The sequence below is a fragment of the Bidens hawaiensis genome, unplaced genomic scaffold (assembly GCF_021521415.1).
Source record: "Bidens hawaiensis isolate Kalapana, Puna unplaced genomic scaffold, B.hawaiensis_p1.1 tig00017039_1, whole genome shotgun sequence".
In the NCBI taxonomy this organism is placed as follows: domain Eukaryota; kingdom Viridiplantae; phylum Streptophyta; class Magnoliopsida; order Asterales; family Asteraceae; genus Bidens; species Bidens hawaiensis.
In genome coordinates this window covers 307629-325986 of record NW_027492579.1, presented here as the reverse complement: position 1 = coordinate 325986, position 18358 = coordinate 307629, and the positions used below count along the sequence as shown (strand labels likewise).

At 34.3% G+C, this 18358-nt stretch overlaps 1 protein-coding gene across 1 annotated transcript; it reads right to left on the bottom strand.

Annotated features, from left to right (window-relative positions):
* Window positions 1–13641: 13641 nt before the first annotated feature.
* Window positions 13642–18282, bottom strand: LOC143552848 (uncharacterized). The gene is made up of 3 exons (XM_077042967.1): window positions 17854–18282; window positions 14626–14847; window positions 13642–14235 (listed from the first exon to the last, which is right to left on the bottom strand). Exons 1-3 carry the CDS (start codon window positions 18280–18282, stop codon window positions 13642–13644), a joined length of 1245 nt encoding a protein of 414 aa, XP_076899082.1.
* Between the last annotated feature and the right edge of the window lie 76 nt (window positions 18283–18358).

Here is an 18358-nt window from a genome sequence, read left to right as displayed (position 1 = left end):
AAAAATGATTCTGTATGTCCATGTATTTTTATAAAGAGGTCAGAATCTGAATATGTCATAATTGCTGTATATGTCGATGACTTGAATATAATTGGAACTCCGGGGGAGCTCCAAAAGGCGATTGAGTACTTGAAACAAGAATTTGAAATGAAAGATCTTGGAAAGACAAAGTTTTGTCTCGGGTTACAAATTGAACATCTTAAAGATGGAATCCTTGTGCACCAAGAAAATTATACAGAAAAATTACTCAAAAGATTTTATATGGAGAAATCGCATCCATTAAGTACTCCAATGGTTATAAGGGCACTGGATGTTGAGAAAGACACCTTCAGACCTCCGGGAGATGGAGAAGAAATTCTTGGTTCAGAAGTACCATATCTAAGTGCAATTTGTGCAATAATGTTTCTTGCTAGTCACACACGACCGGATATATCATTTTCTTTAAACTTATTGGCAAGATATAGTTCATGCCCGACAAGGAGACATTGGAAGGGGGTCAAATAAATATTTCGATATCTCCAAGGTACTAAAGATATGGGTTTGTATTTCACTAACCAATCGAAAACAAGTTTGGCTGGTTTTGCAGATGCATGTTATTTTTCCGATCCTCATACAGGTCGATCTCAAACTGGATATTCGTTCACATATGGAGGTACTGCAATTTCATGGCGTTCAGTAAAGAAGACAATCACTACTACTTCATCTAATCACGCGGAAATAATAGCAATCTATGAAGCTAGTCGAGAATGTTTTTGGTTAAGAAGGGTAATACAATATATTCGTGGATCTTGTGGTATTTCTTCCGAAGACGAGGGGCCGACGGTTTTACACGAAGATAACGCAGCATGCATTGCTCAACTTAAGGAGGGTTATATCAAATGTGACAAAACCAAACATATTTCGCCAAAGTTCTTTTTCACACATGATTTGCAAAAGAGTGGAGATGCTATCGTCCAACAAGTTCGTTCCAGTGACAATTTAGCGGATTTGTTTACCAAATCACTCTCGACCTCAACATTTAAGAAATTGGTTCATGGGATCGGGATGCGTCGACTCAAGGAGCTTAACTGATTCTCATCAGGGGGAGAAAATACGCGCTGCACTCTTTTTCCCTTAGCTAAGGTTTTGTCCCACTGGGTTTTCCTGGCAAGGTTTTTAATGAGGCAGCATAAAGCGTATGAAGTTGATAATCAAGGGGGAGTATTATGAACATAGATATTATTGTGTTTATTAATATGATTATCATCTACTAAATATAGATCGGCTTGTTTCTTAAGTTTTCCTCTCCTTATAAATATCTATTGGTATTTCATTGTATGACACACCAATGAATAATAAAACTTATTCTCTCCCTAATTCTATTTCATCTTCTTACTAGTAGGCTTGTTATAAAACAATTTTTATATTGTTTGTTTTATTATCATATAAAATAAAATAGTGTTTGTAGTGTATTTTAGATATTAACAGTCATCATGATATATAGATTTATATAGATATTATGTGTTTGTGTTGTTAACATGCAGGTGTAGGGTTTGTGTAGTTTGTGTAGGTTTTTAAAATATGTTTTGTTGTAGTATTCGTTTGTGCAAGGTATTACTAATATACCGTGTGGGGTATTCATATACAACTTTTTTGTATGTTTGGTGTCATATGTGTAGGCTATTTTGAGGTAATAAAAATATGTCTTGTTGTAGTATATTGTTTGTGTAGGGTGTTATTAAAATACTGCGTAGTGTATATAAATATACAACTTAGATGGAAAATAATCTAAATTCATTTGTGTAGGTTATTTTGTGAAAGGTTACATGTAGGGGCAGTTTGCGTAGGTTCCTAAAATATGTTTTGTTGCAGTATATTGTTTGTATAGGGTATTGCTAATATATTGTGTAAGGTATTCATATACAACTTTGTATGTTGGTGCCATAAGTGTAGGCTATTTTGAGGTAATAAAAGTATGTTTTGTTGTAGTATATCGTTTGTGTAGGGTGTTATTAAAATACTATGTAGGGTATATAAATATACAAATGTGTATGTCCGGTGCTATATGTGTATGCTATTTTGTGGATGGAAAATAGTCTAAATTCATTTGTATAGGTTATTTTGTGTAAGGCTTGTGTTTTTTTTCGAATGAAAACCTATATAAAAATAAATGTGTAAGATTGTTTTCCAGTTATGTAGGGTTTTATTAACTTTGTATAGGTTATTCAAGTAACATTCATGAAATTTGGATAAGTTTAAAATTAATGTGTAAAAGAAACCATGGAATACTAATGTTATCTGTAAATAACGATTATGAGAAGATGTAGGCAATAATATATGTTATTGTATAATACGTGTTTCCCAAAGTTACATATCATGAGATGGTGTTTCTATTAAGTGTGGTACGTGTTTCACCGAAGACACTGAAAGAAAAAATAGTAGGATAAACTAGAATTGGAATTAAAATAGTTGTTTAATAAAATTAAAACTTACTAAAAAAACATAAATACTTACCATTTAAAAAGAATGTGTGTTTTACTATCATACCCTTATATTTAATTAAAAGGGAAAAAGAATAGAAAAAATTTGATTGGTTAGAAGGATTTCTTACACTTCTCACATTAAAATGATTTCTTTCTTGAACTTAAACCTATATTCTTATATACAACATAATATAAACGATTCAATCATTTTAAGTTCTTCTAATCCAAGCCTTTAGGGAGACAATCTCTCGTAGCTCACGTGCGGCCATATTTGCTTGCACACACACACATATCAGAACATAAAATACACAGTGAAAACACAGAACTAAGCGAAAACTATGCTAACAAGTCTCGCCGAATGTGAGAAGTATTGTCTAGAGTGAAAAGTAAGTCTAGGCGAAAACTATCAAAGCGGAAACTATCCATTAAGTGAAAACTATGACACAAAGGAAAATTTTACTGTCAAAAGCGAAAACTTGTTTATGTCTTCAAAAAAACGTGATTCATATCTGATTAAATTGAGATCTTATTCCAATGCTCAATGCCTGTAATGATTCAAGCTTGAGACTTTAATGATCCTTAGGGTCTAATTAGCAACCCTTGAAGTCCCTATATAAGCAAAGATCTTAACGTAAAACCAAGCTTTAAACGGGTTCTTAGTCTTTAAACGTGCTCGAACCAATCTCGAACAATTTGATGAATGAAGAAACACTAAGTCTAACCTGATAAGGTTAAACCTAATACTTCGTCCAAGGGGTTAACCAATGGGTCAAACCAAGTTGGTGAGGCTAATCTATTGCCCAACCCAATATCTTTATTTGGATACAAGTGTGCCTTAGCGAACCGTACACCTGCAAAACGAACACCATGAGCTCATTACGAGAATGGGAATAAGGGTTTTCTCGTAACCACCCTTTGGCGTGAGAATTAGTATGGTAAGTGATCGGAATATATTTGAAGGAGTGAGAGATCTTAGAAGTTGGACCTTTTTACCGTTATACTATCATCTGTATTTATAGCCGAAGAGGGGAGAAGGTTAGGCTAGCTATCCCACTCAATGGAAGCTTCTCTCGTCATAGTTGGGCATGACGGCTCTTTCTGATTGGTCGGACAGTCTCGCCAATGGTATTCTTGCTTTTGGTGCAGGTACAGCGTTGACCCATTTTCATTGGTCCATCATGCGTCCATGTAGGGATTTGTACCATGCAACACTTCCGCTGCTTTCTCGTTTAGTACCAGTGCGGTATTTGCCCATTCTCATTGGTCCATCGTGCACCCATATGGCAGTTGGTACTACGCCATGGTGTTCCACCACGTGTCCTACGTGTCCTACATTTTTACCGTTATACTATCATCTGTATATATAGCCGAATAAGGGAGAAGGTTGGGCCAGCTATCCCACTCAATTGAAGCTTATCTCGATATGGTTGGGTATGACGGCTCGTCCTAATTGGTCGGACAGTCTGGCCAATGGTATTCTTGCTTTCGGTGCAGGTACAACGTTGGCCCATTTTCATTGGTGTCCATCATGCGTCCATGTAGGGTTTTGTACCATGCAACACTTATGCTGCTTTCTTGTTTAGTACCAGTGCGGCATCGGCCCATTCTCGTTTGTCCATCGTGCGTCCATATGGCAGTTGGTACTACGCAATGGTGTTCCACCACGTGTCCTACCCGTGGCAACATTTCCGTTGTTCTTTCCTACTCGCATTATCTTGTGGTTATCTCCTGCGGTGGGTTGTGACTTCTTCGCGGATTAACCATGTCTTTTGTGTGCATGAAGTGTTTTATACCTTACCCACAATGATGAATCCACGATAGTAGGTGATTTCCATTAGCCAATCTCCTTACAATACGATTCTATATCCAAAGGTGTGCTCAATTCTCAAATGGAACTCGAACGTGAACTCAGTAGCACTTTTTCTCTGTAGCTTCCTCTCTTTACGGTTTGTTGGTAAGTAAGTGAATGAATATTGAGAATCGTGGCTAGATATTTAGTATGGTTTTTTCTCATTCCTTAATATTACACTTACACCCTTTGGCTTCTTGTTTAAATATGTTTGGTCCATAACTTTTGTTAAACCCACTTAACAACTAGCTCATAACAAAACACAAAACATAATAAATAAATAAATAAATATAGACAATAAGAAGAAGAATCCATTTTATTATTATAAACGGGGGGGGGGGGGGGGGTTGTTACAATACAAGCCTTGTGACAACGATAAGAAATTGGAACTTCATTCCACAAAACTCTAAACTAAGAGCGGAAACTTTAAGGTTAATCAATAACATATGTGGGTCGGTTGGGTGTGGAAATCAGGTAAGGTTTTGGCTTGATCATTGGGTTAGAGATGCCACTTTCGGCTTCATTTTGCTTGATCATTGGTTTTGGCTTGATCGTTGGCTTAGTTAGCATTTCTCAAGTTAAAGATTGTAAGGTTTCTATTTGTTTCTCTTTGGTAAACGGGGTCACGGTTTGGAATATGGTTAGGGGGTCCTAGTTCACATATTGAAATTAATATATGTAGGTCTATTAAACACTATATTGATCATAGAAGTTGGCGTGAAAATTGTTTTGTGTACTCGTAGAATAATTGGATCGTGAGCAACATAAGCATCTTAAATGGGAGAGTTGAAAAAGAAAGAACTCTCATGCGAGAAGCACAAATATTACCTCTCATATGTGTATGTTGTGTGAGCATAAAGTGGAAACAACTGATCGTTTATTTAGGTATATTCTTGGGACATTGCGAATGAAATTTGGACTATTATTAGTCAATGGCGTAATTTTCATTCATTCTTTCTGTTCTATTTACGGGATATTTTCAGCTATCATCAGGGGTGTAGCTTGTATAAGGGCCGAGGCTGGTGTAAATATGCCCTTTCTTGCTCAGTGGTGTAAATATACCTATTTTTGTTTGATATTTTTTTTATATGTAGTGCTAATTTACCCGTTTTGTCTAAAATTTTGATTCCACCCGCAACCCATTGGGCGCGCGTATCTTAACGACTATCATAACTTTATTTCGGGTTGCAAAAAGAATAAGAAAGCTATTCAAGGCATTTTAAGTATTTGTATGCCGGTGGCACTTGAAAGCCCGGAATAAAAAAGTTTTTAATAACATTAGTGTATTGATTCACAAGATTATTGAAAATATAGAGTCAAATGAGTTTCTTGTTAACATATTGATATTGTAAATTTCCTTTGGGGTTTTTGCTTGTTCCTAAACCTTCTGTTGTTTATATATATATATATATATATATATATATATATATATATATATATATATATATTTATATATATAATTCTTAGTTGCTGTTAAAAAAAAGTATAAATTGTTTAAAGAAAATCAAAAACTTCTAAATAATCTGATATATTAATATCTAATAATTTGGGTTCCCTTCTCGAAGATGTTTCTGGATGAGTCAAACCGAGAGCGTCAAATTAAGTATGTACAGTTGATATCCGTCTCAGTAAGACTCACTCAGTATTGATTACAATTTCAGAGGCCGTTAAAAAAATATCTAATAATTAGTTATTGCCACACCAGACAATTAAAGTTTAAATCGACTAACAACTACCTATGTGACAACCACTAGCTTGATTTAGTGGTAAACGTGTATAACTTTCATTCAACCAAATGATTGTGGATTCTAGTCTCACTTGAGACATATGGATAAAATAAGATAGAAAAAAATATAGGCATATACATGTATTCCCCTTCCTAAGTTCCGTTATTACATATTTACTCAACCCTTAAAAATTAATTATATATTTCCCTTCCCAAGCCATGTATATTACATATTTATCAATTTCATTAAAATCAACAAACGATATAACTACTTTACCGTTAATGGACTAGTTAAAGAACTATTTACACATATCCCATTGTTAAAAACAGAAATTACAAATTTTCCCAATTTCAACCCAAATCAAGTCGGTGTTAACACGAACATGTCGACCACTAATAAATCCAATTGGAGTCAAACTTTTGTAATGAAATGGATAATCAACTAACTATATGACTATTTTACTCTTAATGGATTAGTTAAAAAACTATTTACACATATCACATTCTTAAAAACAGAAATTACAAATCTTCCCAATTTCAAACCCAAATTAAGTCGGTGTTACCACAAACATGTCGACCACTCATAAATCCAATTGGAGTCGAACTTCTAATCGCTAGCAAAATATTAAAAAAAAAGTATTTAAAATATCTAAATAAAAAACAATAAAAAAACATTTAAGATGTTCGGATCGACAAGCTCGAGCTCGAATCAAGCTTTAAATGAGCCAAGCTCAAGCTCGATTTTTTTAGCTTGATAAAGTAAATGAACTAAGCTCAAGCCAGCTTGTTTATGTCTGAGCTCAATGGCCCGACTTGTCTCGACTCAACTACAACCCCTTACAAAACACACTCCTGCGGGTGACATTTTTAGTTGTTGAAAGTAAATAAAAGAATGGTATATTAATATTTAAATCACAACATAACATAAGCAAATTATGTGTGTGATATATGTGTTTCCAAACTAACGTATTTTATGTTTCTTTTGGCTTGGTTTTCATATTATAATATGTAATTTTCAAACAGCTTCGTTAAATAGTTATGTATCATTAATCCTTAATGGGTTTGGATGAAAAGGCTTGGGAATATAAGGCCGACGTTTGGGGTTTTTTGAAGTATCCGGGTATTGTAAGGGGGTGTTTGGGATTTCTTATTTTGCCATCTTATAACTTTTCATTAAGTTAATAAGTTATAAAAGTATAACTTATGAAACTTTTCCTCTCATAATATAAGCAATCCCAAACACATTATTACTTTTCAAAAAGTTAATAAGTTATAAGTTGGTGAAAATAAGCAATCTTAAACTAAAATAGAAAATATGTAAGTAGATTTTAAGTCTTGGAAAAATTTATAATTAAAAGAGTTAAGAAGAAAAATTTATAAAAAAACTAAAACTCTCAAAAAAATAAACAAATAAATAAATAAACCAACTACCCACGTTAATCGTGCCAAATAGTAGGTTGCTTGCATGCAAGCTACAACCCTGTTCAACAATATAGACCTCCGTTTCCCAATGTCCAATCAACCACAACACGCTTCCCTACTTGAACTTGTCATGCATTCATGCTCCATACACGAATTATTGGTCAAAAACACTGAATCACTACACTACCTATACTATACATACATACATATATACATGTATTTCTTATATACATGTATTTCTTATTATTGGTCAAAAACACGCTTCCCTACTTGAACTTGTCATGCATTCATACTCCATACACGAATTATTGGTCAAAAACACTGAATCACTACACTACCTATACTATACATACATACATACATATATACATGTATTTCTTATATATTATTATAAACAATACAAAAACATAAAAAATTAAGCTGAATATATAAACCAAAAGAAAAGGGATATATGTTCATCAGAATGAAAATATTTCACTTGTAAACTTTAGTCACAAACAAATACCAAGTGAATATATGGTACTAGAATATACATATGATTCCTGAATTGCACTCATTTAAGCTATCATGTGATAAAGAAATAAAGCCTATACTGTCACATGGCCAAGGAATCTTAATCATAATTGAAACTTGCTTTCATCAGTATCATTGCTAACATAACAAGAACTATCAAGGTTGTTGAGATGAGGACCTTAGAACATGTTGATAGAGAACCAAGTTAATGGTGATTGATGATGTTAGTGTTGTTTGATCAACCTTGAAGTTATTAGTGTTGATACATTGTTTCTATTTGCACTCATATATTAGACTAGACTTATGTAGCGGAAAACCCCCAAAACGCATCCATCTCCCTCTAAATTGTTTTACTTTCTCCTTTGCCTCACCTTTCTCTTCATTAACCTTTTTCTCCTTGGCTCCTGGGCTGTGTTTACTGGCGCTTGGGAGAAAATGTCCCTCCTACTACGCCCAGTATTACCCATCAACTACTTTGAACAACTGTAAAAACCTATCTTTAGTGACGTTTTTATTAAATAAAACATAAATTATTACTTTTAAAACAAAACTAATATTAACCACTTTCATTAAAAACAAAAGTTACATAAATCAACTTAAAATAATAAAATATAAATTATAAAAGTTACAAGGCCATCCGTATTTGCTCGCTATTCTACTAATGTATGTTTTTTATGAATCCATGGAGATTTATGTACCGTGTGTAAAATGTTGGTAGAAAATATAGGTTTTTGGTGGATCAAATTGATAAAAAGAGTGGTATATTTAAAAGGTTAATTTTTTAAAATTAAATCCAATGGCTTTCTAGCCGTTGTCCAATGGCTCAATCCACAATTTCAATTGACAAGAAGTAACGGCGTAAGCTAGCCACCTGGACTACCCTCTTTGTTGGCTGCAGTGTAGCCGAGCGACAGAAGATACCCGAAATGTGTTTGCCGCATGTGCCCAGTGGCCTAATGGATTAATGTCACTAAAGAAGTCTACGACATAAGGTGCTACCGAGAGCAACTCATTTACTAGGGGTGAGCACGGTTTGGGTTCGGTTATTGGCTGAAAGCCAAACCGAAACTAAAGTTATCGGTTATTTTAGAATACCAACTGATCGGTTTTCGGTTATTAGGTTTTCAGTTATTTTCGGTTTTTTAATTGTGAGTAGACATACAAAAAATAATAATAAAATAAAAATAATAGAGTATCTCATATATATATATATATATATATATATATATATATATATATTGAATTCAAAATACAAAAATAGACACATGTTACGTGGAACCAAACAAATAAAAGTTTACTGAGTATTAGAGTTTAAAATTCAACAAAGTTTTTAATTAAAAAAACACTAAAAGTTTGGTTCGAATCTTCATTTCTTATCTTATTCAACTTCAAAGTTTAGACATAATCTTCATCACCGTCAATGATAGATTCTTTTAGTGTTTTGTTACCGGTCATAACCGATTCAATTTTTTTCCAGTTTTTTTAAAATGGATAACCGAACCTAAACCCAAAAATCGGTTTTCGGTAAAACTAAAAAATTAAACGTCGGTTAATGTTTCGGTTCGGTTATTCGGTTTTAGTTTGGTTAATTCGGTTTTCTCTTACTTCTATCATTTAGAAGAGTGACCAATTAAGTTAAGTTATTGTTTGATCAATAAATAATTTTTGTAGATACTTAACAGAGGTCAACTTGCTACCAATAAGATCAAGTTGGTGCTGATAAGAAACTTGATGCTGTTACAGACTGTCATATATTTTATTTTTCACCTCCTAGTAAACTCCATTTAGCCACTAGGACATCACATCTTATGCAGCAATCTTCAAAAAGGTTGATGGGTAATTGGGTATGACAAAATATTAATTGGCCTTATTTGCTCCTTTTGAATTTAAAAGATATATCGATCGGTGTGATAAAGTATTAAAGTATTGGGTAGAGAGGATTTATGAAGATGAATTATGTAAAGTAGCATCATTAAACCAAAACAACAGTGCTTTAGCTTTGGAGTTCTAATATCTAGGAAAGGTCGTTGGTTTGAATCTCATTTATGACAAAATGTCATTCATGTAGGGTTTTTCACGAGTCGAGACGAGCCGAGTGAAGACTTGTTCGTTGCTTTGCTCGTTTAAACCAGAACCGAACGGCTGAAATTCAACCTGGCAAAAACCGAAACGAGCCAAAATCGAATCAAGTATTTTTCGATCGAACATCGAGCGATTTCGAGCATTATTTATTTTTTTCACTTTAAAATTTTCAATAAGAAACAAATTTAAAAGTTGTAAATAATATATTTTACAAAAAAATTATTAATTTTTAGACAACCATGTAATAGATTGTATTTTTTTTAAATAAGTTTGAAGTGAGATATATTGATCATGTAAACAAATTTCTAGTATTTTAAAAACTTGAATCGAACAAATAAAACTATAAAATTAACGGAATATAAAAATTTTAAAGGGGTAAAAATAATTGTAACTAATTTTAAGTTTATATTTATGTGTATTGTCTATATATTTTTATATTTGTTCATATATAATTATATATAAATAAATTAAAAATATTCGAGCCGAACTGAAACGAGCAGACATTTGCTCGTTGCTTGGCTCGTTTACAAACCGAACCGAGCAGAGCAGCTCGTTTTCAATCGTGCTTAAAAGCGAGCGAGCATTTTATGAGAAAATTTTGAGCGAGCGGCGAACGAGTTCGAGCGACGAGCGGTTTGTACAGCCCATTTATGAGCTAGAGGTTTTACCACATTGGGCTAGCTAGCTTTTGGGCGGTGGGTTTCCCCTGGAATTGGTGGTGAGTCAGGGTACCAATGTAGTTTGCGATCACAGCCGTGTGTGGTCTTTTGCCAACAGGTGTACCCAAATGACTAGTTAATTTGTTGATCGTTCAAAAAAAAAAGTAACATTAATGAAGACGGCAACTCAAAAAACAAACGAGCATCACAAGGATCAGTTTTTCATGTAAGCAAAGTCTTAAATTGAGATTCGAGACATCTCCTCCAAAGAGGATCAGGTAGCTCAATGCCACTCACCAAGCACCCTATGGCAAATCTTCATAACCATTCTCTATACCAAATCGGTCTCGTGAAACCCATTGCATTTAGTTGAATGTGAACAATCTTCATTGAGATCAATGGATTTGGATGCCCCTACTCAATCTCGCCAATGTAAATGGATTTGGTTTAATATGAAATAACAATTACTTATTGATTGGTTAATTCTTCATACCCTCCATGAAACCGCGATATAACATTATCACAAGAACATTTGTGTAATTTATTATGTAATCTATTCAACAGGTAATATAAACCAAGAAATGATGTGAAAAGCTTAGATAAATAAAATGAAACTAGAAATGTCTTGATTTTTAACAACTTAATTTTGATCTTAGAAGACCAGCAGGAACTAAAATGTGGAATGTTGATACAAAATAAATTCTTTCAAATAAAGATTTCAAAATTGTGAAAGTGCTCATGGTAAATTTCATTTTTACAATATAAAATATTGTTAACCATATCAATTTTAATCAAACAAATCAGTAGTGCAATTACATATATGTGTATAATATTTCAAAGCCTTCTTTTAACATAACATTTTTAGTTTTATAGTTTATATGCTACATGTATGCGAAGTATAAATATATAACACTAGTTTTTATCCCCCGTATTACAGATGGTTGTTTTATATTATTTGTTTATGATATTTATTTATTTTTTGAATTTTTATTATTTTATTGTAACAAAGTTAATAATATACTTATGTTTCAATAATAAATTATTTTACAAATAAATAAGATGTTATAACCCGGTTTAAAAGTTATATGGGTTTGATGAGACCCAAGACCCGTTTATTTTTTTTACTATAAAATTGGTTTTTTAATTATAAATAAGATATATCTTTTTTAAAATAAATCGGATATTAATTTAGTATATCCCTACTTTATATGATTTTTATATCAAATATTTGGTGAGATTAGTTTTTAATTTAATGAGTTCTTATAACTCGTTTAAGAAAAATATGGGTTTGATTAGACCCATACCCGTGAATTAAGGTCAAATGCATGAGAAGCCTCTATTTAAAAATCAAGCAAATTTAGTGACTCCAAAAAATAGGAAGCGACCACATCACGACACATAGGATTTTTATGGTTTCGTTTATATATTATAGATTGTTTCCTTTAATTGATGGCTTTTTTTCATTAAATCCAAATTCTAAGTTCTCATCAACTTGGTAATATTTATGTATGACAGTTGTTGACTTAGAGGTAGAGAATCTTTAATCTTCAATTTAAAGCTTCACATTACTTACATGTAGATGTGGGACTTTAAATAATACTTATTTAACATCACATTGTAGTTTAAAATTACGTTATTAAAGCCATATCATTTTCTTGCTAAAGCATTTGACCCCCACCTTTTTCTCCTTTACCGCTCCATTAACATGCTACCTAAACCACCGCTAGACTGGTTGTTGTGGAGCGTCACGTCACGGTTTATTCTCAGCTCTTTAACATGTTAAAGCTCCTCTCTTACAACTCTGGCATGGTGTGCGAGCATCAAAGCTATGTGACACCAGCTTGTGAAGCCCCTTTTACCATCCACAACAACAAATCTTACCTTATGAAGCCCCTTTTACTGTCCACAACAACAAACCTTACCGTCACATGCAACAAGCAACCCTGTAGTCTCGAATTTTTCATATTTAATTATTCTTCTGGTATTATGCTTTTGAAATAAAAATGAAGATAAAAAACATTATAAGAAAAAAATAATATAAAAAACATAAAATGCTTTAGATATCAAACACTCGTTTTAGCCTTATAAATATTCAAATATTCTTTAAAGAATAATGCTAGGATTAGTTCTTTTATTATGAAATTCAATTAAATATTAAATGTAAAAGAAATATATGACAATAATTAAACTCATTTTTTATATATATACATATTTGAAAGGGGGTTGAGGTCGTAGCAAACAATATATTCAATCATGAATCATATAAAAATATATATATATATATATATATATATATATATATATATATATATATATATATATATATATATATAACATTTTAGACGTGGATTAAAATTTAATATTTTTTATAATTTAAAGTACATTGATTGATAGAATGAGTACATAAAAAAATAGGGTTCAACTGAGAATAATATTTCTGATCTCGACTCATGACATTTGACAAACTCCAACTCGTGTGTTTTTTTAGTTTTCCTATTAATGTCTTCAACTAATTTTCCATTCTCGGTCATAACCAACTAAACTAGTTCCATCCCAACTACTTTCATTCCTTTTTAACTCCCCTTATATATTTCACTAACAAGGTCATATTAGGTAATTCACCCTCATTCATATAATTCCAATGTTTCCAAAAAATTATTTATGATATATATTTATTAAAAAAATCAATATGAACAACAAGATCGTCCATGAGAATTAAAAAAAAAACTTTGGAGGTCTGGGACACGTAAAACAACGGGCCTAAAAGCTATATACTTATTTTAAAATTGTACTTACAAAAATAGTAAAATTAATAAACTAATTTTTTTTTGAACGACTAACAAAGAAAGTATATTAATACCTAGCAAGAAGTTAGAAGAGATACAAGCACTAAAGACAAACCACCAACATAAACACCCAAAACAAAAATTACACTTTAAAACGACACCAATTCTCCCAGGTTAGACTCGTCATCTTTCCTCTATTTTTAACCCAAAGAAAGCCCAAGACTTTTATTTCTTGAACTAAACCCGGAAGTTGAATTGGCACTCCACTATGAACAAGATCATTCCTCTTCTTCCACAAACACCACGTCGCAATCAAACAAACCGCTTGAAGAATGTTTGCTTTGATACTAGATAACCTCAAATATTTATGAACCTCCAACAAATCCCGAAAACTAAATAAGAAAAAGTCGGGCATTTTGCACCATTGTGATATCACACACCATAAAGATTGGGCTAAACCGCAAGAAATAAAGATATGCTCTACCGACGCTTCAAGTTCATCACATACCGGGCATAGATTTGATCGCACCGGTATATTCCTTTTTGCCAATGCAACAAAAGTTGGAAGTCGGTCAAGAACCGCCCGCCACGCCACAAAACTAACCTTCCTAGGAACCAAACGATTCCAATCGAACACGAACTCCGGCTCGGTGTAGACGTTCGCGACAATCTTTAGTTTAATATCACGGACCGAAAAGCCACCCACTTTATCACCCAACCAAACCACCCGATCGTCCTATGGTCTCATTCTTATATATTGACATAATTGAAGAAGACCACTTAATTCCACAATTTCATATCCACCCCTGCAATGTCAGGAGACCACTCCCATTTTCCACAAATCCACTCATCTAGCATAAATAACCGATCCGCCACAAAACAATCCTTTGATTTTTCAATAGAAAATAATTTAGGGAATTGAACACACAGGGGAGCCTGCCCAAGCCACCAATCCAACCAGAACCATGTTTTTTTTCCATTGTTAATTTCATTCCAGAAGCCTTTCCTCAAATCAATTCCCAACTCCCACAAAACCAAGTCAATCTTAGCTATGCGGTTCCAAGGACACGGGCTCGTAAGCTTTGATGGACCATGATCTCGACGAATGGTGAACGGCCCAAATCACCTTCCACCACAACCTGCCTTTTTCATTTTTAAACCGCCACCACCATTTCGCTAGCAACGACACATTAACATCTCGTAATCGACCAAGACCAAGACCGCCGTATTCGATAGGAGCCATAATTTTATCCCACGCCACCCAGTTCATCTTCGCCTTTTCTTCCGACCCTCCCCAAAAAAATAACCGTCTTAACCTCTCAAGTTTATCCATGACTCCTTCGGGGACCTTAAACAACGAGAAATAATAGTTTGGCAAAGAGTTAAGAACCAACTTAATTACCGTAACTAGAGATGTTCAAAACGGTTAAGGACTAGGAACCGGTTCCTATATTCAAAACCCCCTTTTAAACCGGTTCCAGGCTCGAACCGGTTAGGGAACCGAACCGGTTCTCCCACCCTCGGACCCCTAACCTATCTAACCGGTTCCTAAACCGGTTCCTGTACTCCAACCGGTTACAGTGTAAAAAATTTTTTTTTTTTCGTTTTTCGTTTGCGATTTGGATTCTAAACTACGATTCGTATTTGTATAACATGAAAAATAAAAAAAAACAATTAACATAAAATTCATTTTATTTACTTTAAGAAGTTCAAAACAAAAAGGTTACATGTTTTAAAATCTTCAAAAACAAACTAACAAAACATTAAACTTATAAATATAAAGTTGTGACATATTATTTCTAGAAAAGCCTTCTTGTTCGTCGTAATTATTGAGCGGCGACTTCTTTCTCGGAATTACTTGTAGAAATGCCTTCTTGTTCGTCGTGCACTCGAACATCAAGTGGTGTTTCATCTTCGAGAGTGGTTACGTGTTGAATACGATCGATTGAGTCCAAGTGATCCTTTAAGCAAATGCACATCTCCACCGACTCCGAATTTAGTCTTGTTCTTCTCACCGATATTACCCTGGCACTAAGAGAAAAAACGGATTCCGAAGCTACCGTAGAAGCTTTGACGGTTAGTAAATCACGGGCCGTGGTGGCAAGAATCGGAAACTCGGTTTCCTTTACCTTCCACCAAGCCAAAACATCAAAAGTGCCATATTCCTCTTCGGATAAACCGGTAGAGTAATCATTTGCACTATACATTCCTAGTTCGCTTGAAGGGGTGTTACCCCTTTGTTTTTTAGCCGTTACGTTGCGAACGGTGTTCATAAGGCTAATCATGGGATCTCGTACTCTAGTAGCACTTGAACTTGATGAAGACCCCCCCGGCATAGGCATGTGTATGTTTGACCCATATTTATTTAAATAAAAGTCATACATAAATTTAAAATTCAAGTTAAAATGATTTTTTGCCTCTATTGAAAAGTTTGGGTCAACTTCATGCATATCTAAGGCTGAAAAAATTTCGTCTATCACACATTCAACCCCCGTAACATTTAACATTGGGTTTAAAGCGGCGGCGCAAGTAAAAACCGGTGGCAATTCAAGAAAGTATTTTTTTAATTTAAACTTCATTGGTAATATGATGTTTGAAAACATTGGACTTTTATTTTCAAATTCTTTAAGATTGTTAACCATTAAAAATAACTCCGAAAGAACCAAGGGACTTGTCGGATAATACGTTCCCGATAGTTTCGTAGTTGATGTTTTAAAAACTTCAAGAAAAGTCGATAAGTCATTGATAATTTCCCATTTCTCATTTGAAAAGGGGATTGCCAAATCATTCTCGGCAAGACTAGAATGAAACATTTGTAAAGTTTCTCTTTGTTCCAAAGCACTTTGAAACATTATGCAAGTGGAATTCCATCGATGAGGTACATCCCAATTAGCTCCCAAAGCTTTTCTTCCCGTATCTTTACAAAATTTTCTATATTCCATTTGTCTTTTTTTACTTTTCTTAAAAACTTCATGTATCATTAGTCTAAAATCGTTTATAACCGATGTAACCTCATCCGAAGCAAGTCCGTCTTGTACGATTAAATTAATGATATGTGCAACACACCTTGAGTGAAAAAATACACCATTGCAAATCGGCGTATATTTTAATTTTAATTTATCAACCGCCGATGTATTATTCGACGCGTTATTAATTGCCATTGAAAATATTTTATTTTCTAGTTTATAAGTTTTTATAACATAATCTAAAATTTCAAACAAATTATCTCCCGTATGTGGATACTCAAAGAGTTCGAAAGCAATGGTGCGTTTCATCATTTCCCACGATGACGGGTCTACCCAATGAGCGGTGACACAAAGATAAGATTCGGGTAGACCATGTGGAGCCGACCAAACATCACTAGTTAAGTTTATTCCCGTATTTATATTTTCAAAATATGCAATTAGTACCTCTTTGGCCTTCTTCCACAATTTTAAACAATAACGTTTAAGAGTATGACGACTTACGTGAGTGTATTGTGGTTGAAGCGTATCTCGAATCATGGCGGTTAAGCGAGGGTTGTCGAAGTGGCTAAACGGCAAAGCTTCTTGAATCACAAACTTCGCCATACGATCTTGAACTCGATCAATTTGGTATGTAAATATTCCGCCTTCACTATCCATTTGCGTTTGTTGCGAATCAACGTTCTTTTTCAACGCCTTGCAATACGGTTTTTCGATGTGTTTCTTCAAATTTGAATTCGAAAGTGGGTTTAAATAAACCCCACAAAACTTGCACCGAGCCTTCAATGAATGGTCACTCAATTCAACCAAATCCCAATTGCACCAAATCTCTTGATTACGATTATGAGGTACAATACGAACGAAACTTGGTTCGGCGTTGGAACCTTGACCAACCGATGATTGTGAGGCAGCCATAACAACAAATATGAATATAGAAGAAGAGAAAACAAGAGATTAGAGAACTCAAAACGTTGTAATAGCGTTTTTTTGTATTTTTTTGCGTTCGGGTTTGCGTTTTGAGTGTTGTGATGAACCCATGACACCAAATACCTATTTATACTAGTAGTGGGGTGCCTGGGGGAGCCAAAAAACGGCTATTTTTGACCCCAACGGTCAAAAAACGGCCAAAAAAAACGATTTCCAACGGCTATACTCGATCCAACGGCTAGAACCGGTTAGGAACCGGTTCCTGATGGAACCAGTTCCTAACCGGTTCCGGTTCGGTTCCGGTTCCTACCCGCCCCCACTCAGAAATGCAAGAACCGGTCACGGATTATCGGGTTGAATCAGATAGGGTCCGGTTCCTACAAAAAACGGGTAGGAACCGATTCGGTTCCGGTTCGGGTCCACCGGTTCGGTTCCAGGAACCGGTTTATTTGATCATCTCTAACCGTAACGCGACCTCCAAACGATAGTTGCTTTGCTTTCCAACGAGTTAACCGCTTACGAAACAACTCAACCACAGGACCCCATGCGTTCACTCCTTTCATGTTTCGACCAACCATAAGACCAATATGAGTAAAGGGAAAGTCACCCACTCTACATCCCAAAACCATTGCCAATTGTGATTTCTCAAAACCATTTACCTCTGTACCAAAAACACAACATTTAGACAAATTTATTCCGAGGCCCGAAACAAGATAGAAACACCTCAAAATTCTGCTTAAATTCAAGGCGTTTAACGTGGTCCATTCTTCTAAAAAAATTACATCATCCGCGTATAATAAATGGGATAGAACCGGGCCTTCCGATCCACATTTCAACCCACGATATAGCCCCTTGTCTAACGCTCGCTTCATCATACATGAGAGCGCTTCCATCGAACTAATTATTCATAATACTTAAAACCAAGGGAAAAAATATATATATTACCAAACTTGTAATGTGATGGTGAGG